At 39.6% G+C, this 6465-nt stretch overlaps 1 protein-coding gene across 14 annotated transcripts in view; it reads right to left on the bottom strand.

The window, feature by feature from the left end:
- The window catches only part of Agfg1 (ArfGAP with FG repeats 1), a 62509-nt gene that overhangs the window by 33347 nt on the left and 22697 nt on the right, over positions 1-6465 (bottom strand). For all 14 annotated transcript variants that reach the window (XM_029476142.1, XM_029476148.1, XM_029476154.1 and 11 more), the window contains exon 2: positions 4198-4291. In XM_029476142.1, coding sequence (XP_029332002.1) covers positions 4198-4291 — 94 coding nt within the window. The remainder of the gene's footprint in view (positions 1-4197; positions 4292-6465) is intronic.

Below are 6465 nucleotides of genomic sequence, written 5' to 3'. Positions count from 1 at the left end.
AAAAGGCAGTGAAGGAAACGTAGGAAATTCTGTTTTGTGTGTGTGTGTGTGTGTGTGTGTGTGTGTGTGTGTGTGTGTGTGCACGAGCGGGATATCTTCCTCAACTACTCCCCACCTTAGTTTTGACCCTGAATCTCTCACTGAGCCTGGAGCTCACTGACTGGCTACAATCAAGCTCTCAGAACTCTTGTCTTACCTCCCCAGTGCTAGAGCCACAGGACCATGCTGACATGCCAGGCCTTTTTATGCAGATTCTGGGGATCTGAATGTAGAGACTCATGTACAAGCAGCCAGCAGATAGAAACTGGAAGTAACTTTGGAACACAAAGGAAACATCACAAGACACTTCCAGATTAATGCAGATGGATCTAGTGTGTAACCCAGAGGGCCATGTGGTAACAGCTTAGTCCCAACCATGCCATACTGGAAGGTGCCAGAACCTCTAAGAAGAGAACTGTGAGAAGGTTTTTAAAGTCATTGCAACAAGCCCTTGAAGACAACTAAGAGATCCTAGGCCCAGCCCTGTTCCTTCCTATCCTGGTAATGAGACATGCAGTGTCACGCAAAGTTTCTTGCAACGATTGCCACCTCCATAAAGTCCAAGTGATCACAGGCTGAAGTCTCCAAAACTCTAAACCAGAACAAACCTTGTAAGGCTGGGCATGGTGGCACATACCCACAGCTCAGCATTCAAAGGCTGATACAGAAGGATCATGGAAATCTCTAGGCCAGACTGAGCTACAGAGATGCTGTGTCAAAAATAAAAACAGAACAGATTTAAAGGTCCAAGTAAAGACTTACTCTTTATAGGTTACCTCAGGTAATTTACTGTAGTGACAAAAAGTTGACCAGGCTACAGGGTAATGTGGGTGGAGAGTCTGTGAAACAATTTGTTGGCCAAAAACACAGCAAATAAATAGTGTTCTGCTGTCACATAAATCCTAATCACCTGGCATTCCATGCTCTATGATTTGAGAGGTATACTCTAGTATATCTGCTTCTGCTCTGTGAAAGTCTGAACACACCAAATAGACAAATCATTTATAAAGCATATCTAAAGAAACTAAAAAATACTCTCTAAAACATATGACCTTGGTGCATATTTATAAATAACAGTATTGTTTATTATAAATAGCTACCAACACAGCCCAATACATAGGCACTTCACTGATGACTATAACTATTAGTTTTATAATTTTTCAAATTAGTGACCAATTCTTGAGAGTGATCTGAATGACATGATAATCTCCCTAGATGGATGCATGTGATAAACCAATGCACTGGGGGGTTTCATATTTCAGGTCTCTTTGCCTTGAGTCTTAGCAATATCTCTTCCCACTACTTCTGGGAGGAAAGCATGGGCCTCCGTTTTTTTTTTTTAAAGATTATAAAACTGCTTTAATGGAAATGTCCCCCCACCCCAAATACACCACCTGGGATGGGTTAGATGTGGCCAGGGTTGGCCCCAGAACAACATTGAATCTGTAGTCATTACCAAAATAATACATCTGTCACCATAAAAAACTGCTGCACCGCCTCAGCCCTACAGGTATAATATCATAAATATTTACACTTTTCCATGTCTTTCATAGAACCAGGGTGCAGAGAACTCCTCCCATAAAAAACAGGATAGGATGGAGGTGGGTGTCCGGAAGGGACATTAAGGCCTAGAAGTCAGCTCCTCAACTGGACATAGTGAGAGGCGAGCAGAAAACAAAACTTTGGTCCAAAATTTGAATGTAGAAACCCACAAGTCTCAGAACTTTTTTCTCCAGCCCTAGCCTGGGCCCACCTGCAAGTTGTTCACTGGAAGGAAGGAGCGCAGGGGACACAGAATCTCAGAGTGCACGCATGTAATTGTATCATTGCTGTAAAAAGTTACTTACAACTATATCTCTTGCATATAAACAGAAAAAATTCGGGTATTTGGTCAAGTGGAAATACTGTTAGGCACAGGTATCTGTGACCACACGGAATAGAATACAAAGGTCACAATGAAGCTCAGCAGCTGAGGATGGCCTAGGCCCTCTGAGCTGGACAGGGACATGGGAAAATCATGTCACTTGATTATAAGGGTGTAGGGGAGTGGCCTCAGCTCTTGCACAGCATTGGGGAGCCTAGGTATAGGCCACCTGGCTCACCTGCGGGTCTAGAGACAACTGGTGGCCTTAGAGGGTAGGTGTGAGGCCATGAGGCACGATGGTTTGTAAGGCACAAAAAGCCACTGTGTTTGGGGCACCACTGTGGCCTCACGCCTGAGCCCCTCAAGGCATGGTGCCAGGATTGACTGGGCCTCTGTGGCCCAAGCCATTTCCTGGCATGGCCTTCTTTTGCAGTTAATATGTACACAACTGTAATATGTGTAATACAAGATTAAAGTGTATGTCCATATGGTTGTACACAGATGTTTCCCATTATATAAATGTCTGAGTGAATGTATACAGCACATGGCATGCAGGTTAGTTCTGTTCACTACAAGTTATCTATCATCCATGGTGCTTTCTAGATTAAATTAGCAATGTTTTCCAATAGTGACAACAATCTTAACACATCCTACAACACACTCCAACTTTAAGATGATGAAGCAACAGGAGAAGAAAAGAACTAAGAATGCTGCCAAAACCAGCGTACTTTCTGTTTCCTAAGCACTCACTGCAGACATAAGTCTACTCATGGGTAATATATATGTACCTATGTACAAGATATACGACACTGCTATTTTAATCCTAAATATATGTGTTTAACTATGGTACCTTCTTTAAAAGTAGGGAGATGGCAAGGCAGATAAAAAGGCCTAAGATCCCTGGGAGCTGGAGTCCTAGGAGTCACCTGACTTGATTGAGTGCTAGGAACTGAACTAAGGTCCCATGTGCTCTTAAATGGTACGCCATTTTGTCCAGGTTTGCAGCTTCCTGCATTATACTCATCTACTAACTCAAAATATTTTATCACTGGCAAAACTGGGAAACTTTAAAGTATACTCTATTCTCTACATATGCATTTTAGAAAATTTCATAATTGTGAATTCACTCTTCAACATTTTAGAAACAAAAATATATGTGTATCAGACTAGGCAAATAATTCTATTCCATTTTGGGTTTTGGTGATTTTCATGCAGCCCAGGCTGGCACAGAACTTGCTCTGGAACCAACGATAACCTTGAGTTTTAATCCTCTTGCCCCTCTTTCTGAGTGTTGGGATTGCACATGTCCAAAAATGGTTGGTTAGGCAATTAATTTTAAATAATGATTCGAAAGCATTGGGAAGAAAGACTATAATAAACGTGTAAACATTTTCTAATAATTAAATAAGAAGCAACTAAAACCAATAAAATCTTAATATTCAGCCTCTTCTGTCATCTCTAAGGTTATCACAGATATGCAACCAAATAGTACACCTGAAGTCCTACTGCCATCCTAAAAAGTAGGCTTTTCCTGTGAAATAAAAATGTTTTCTATCCATCAACCAAGTTGAGCTACCCGATCCACTCAACCTTGCCAAGATTAAAAAAGCATTGCCACTGAGCACAGTGCTTCACGCCTTTGATCCCAGAGACAGAGGCAGGTGGATCTGAGTTCAAGGCCAGCCTGGTCTACACAGTATTCTAGGACAGCCAGGCCTATATAATGAAATCCTGTCTCAAAACCTTTCCCCTAAAACAAAAGAAAACAGAAGAAGCAATCCTACACTCATTAATTTTACCCATTTTTAAAACAATAGATCACTACTTTTTATTAGCAACAAAACTTAAATCTAAAAATATATAAGCCAACAGCTTATTCCTGGGAGCCCATAAGAGGTCATAGAAACCAGATGCCCTCCAAATCCTTTCCTAACTCCCTCTGCTAAGCACCTGCTAAGCATCAAGCCTCATATACACATAATGAAATGGCCTCAAGTGAAAGCCCATCTATCACACAGCACGCTCACATTCTTCCTCCCTCGAGAGACAACACAGCTACCAAATATGCTTTCTACAGCCAGCACTGCTAAGTTTTAAATACCTATCTTTTACTTCAGTACATCTTTAAATCACTTAAGCATTAATCCCAAATGCATTATCAAATAAGAACTTCCTAAAATATCTAAATTTAGAATACAAGAATTAACATTGAGACAAGAAACTCACCATTTTAAACAACTTATTAAATCACATTAAAACTATTGCAACATATTTGAAAATTGCAAAATACTTACTTCATTTCCATGTTTTTGCAGGAATTCAATTTCCTGTTGTGTAAATGTTGTCATGGAGATAGATTTCACCCTGTGAGGTGGATTTAACCCTCTCCTAAAAGATAAAATATTTTACAAATTTTACTATTCTACATTTTTAAATTACTCTACTTATTTAAAAATTTACATTTTATTCCATAAATAGAAATATTAAATATTAAAGTATTGCTTATCATACAGGAAGAGTACATGTAGTTAGAATCCAGAGTACTAGCATTCTTCAAGGTAAATCTGAGCACCCACCCAGGAGGAACGAGTACCTCTTACACACTAGCTTCTGGGGAAAGTACTGCCATACGCATCTGTGTGGACACAAGACTCTAGTCTACGGCAAAGAGCTTTGTAACTATTTACATATCCCCTCAGAAAAGAGCAACTCATGTGCTCAGACAGATGAAACAAATGAACACTGTATGGAAGGTGACAAAGGAAATCTGAGGTGATTCACCAGTTTGAATAAAGTCCCATCTCCCAGTCTGCTGGAGCATGGTCCAAGAACAAAGGTGTGTGAAGAGATTTTCAAGACCTTGTGAGAAAACTCCAGTAAGCAAACCAAGAGTCTTGTAACCTCTACCCCTCCAAAACCTGGGTTTGTTCTTGGAATGCGTTTTCACACCTCTCCCAGATGTAATAACAGGAGTGGTTTACTCTAGATTATCCATCATCTTATCCATTATTATTCAGAATGACGACTCAAAGCACGAGATGCTTTGTGATTGTGTACAGACTGAATTTTCTGTGACCTTGCCTTTCTGACTGTATACAACTTGAACTCGAGAACTTTGCTTGCATGACCTTGCCTTGCTTAACCCTCAGAATGCCCTCAGAACATAAATTGTTTGATGCCCTGAATGAAATTGGCTATTGCCATTAGTTCACCTCACTTTTAGATTCACTCTCCCACATTCACTCCACCAACTAGAATAATACCTATCAATTCAAATAAGGATTTATAAAAAAGACTTTTTTTAATCACCTCAATAAACAGTACATGTTCAAGACCAAGCCTAGCCAGGTGTGCTTTAATCCCAGGACTTGGAAGGCAGAAGCAGGCAGATCTCTTTTGAATTCAAGACCAGCCTATTCTACAGGGTTCCAGGACAGCCAGGGCTGTTACACAGAGAAACAAACAAACGAAAAACCAGCAAGCAGCAGCCTTGAAGATCATAGAAAACAGACTCAAGAGATAGCTAAATCCAGAAATCTACACTTCAAATTAAATTGTACAGTTAATTCTACAACTAAGACTTAACATGACTTCAAGAAAACTGAACAAAAATATACTGAGAAATATGCACCTAAAAACACCAAGCGGCTTAGCTATCTACCAAATTAGGGCTAAATAATCCAAGCAATGTTCCATCAAATTACTTTAAGGCCTTATTTAGAGTCCAGTTTTCAAAATTTATTATATTTATGAAGCTTGTTATTAACATTAAAAAATGAGACTTAACCATGATATAAGTGATCCAAAAGTCATTCAAAATTCCAAAAACATTTCGGAATAATTACTGTCTAAACTGTTCCTGAAGCAACCATCTTCCCACTCTCTCTGTTTCACCCTCTCCACCCTACTGTCAGTAATGACAGCATCTTTCAGGGTTCCCTTGAGAATGAAGGCCAGTCACATTTCAATCTCTTTCACAGTCTGGGCAGAAGAAAAAAAGTTAACCTGGACTTTGTTGGTTTTGCTTTGCTTCAACTTTAAACCAATATACTGTTTCCACTCCCTAAGAACATAAAGTATGGAAATAAGAGATGGACAGAGGACAAACTAACACTAGCCACTGCAGTAACAACTACAACTCAACAGCTTCCAGAACTGAACTGTACAACAAACTGTCATGTAACTTCTAAGGACCGTGCAGCTACCTGTTCACATTCCTTCTCAACCTCTGAAGGTAGAAAGTCATTATATGCACCAAAATCATGACACTTGTTTCCCAATTCATCTCTATTACAAGGTAAATTCACCATTGGGGAGTTATTAACTCATGACACACACCTACTCCCTAACCTTTACAGAATTCCCTCCCCAATGCCTTCTTCCTTTCACTTGCTACTTTGCCTCCTCTCCTTATTCCAGGAAAGCTTTGACTTTTCTATCTTCCTTGTGAACACTCTTTTTTTTTGTTTTGTTTTGTTTTTTTTTTGATTTTTAATATTTTTATTACATATTTTCCTCAATTACATTTCCAATGCTATCCCAAAAGTCCCCCATAGCGCCCC

The sequence above is a fragment of the Mus caroli genome, chromosome 1, assembly GCF_900094665.2.
Source record: "Mus caroli chromosome 1, CAROLI_EIJ_v1.1, whole genome shotgun sequence".
NCBI classification, from domain to species: Eukaryota; Metazoa; Chordata; class Mammalia; order Rodentia; family Muridae; genus Mus; species Mus caroli.
This window is presented reverse-complemented; position numbering and strand designations above follow the sequence as displayed.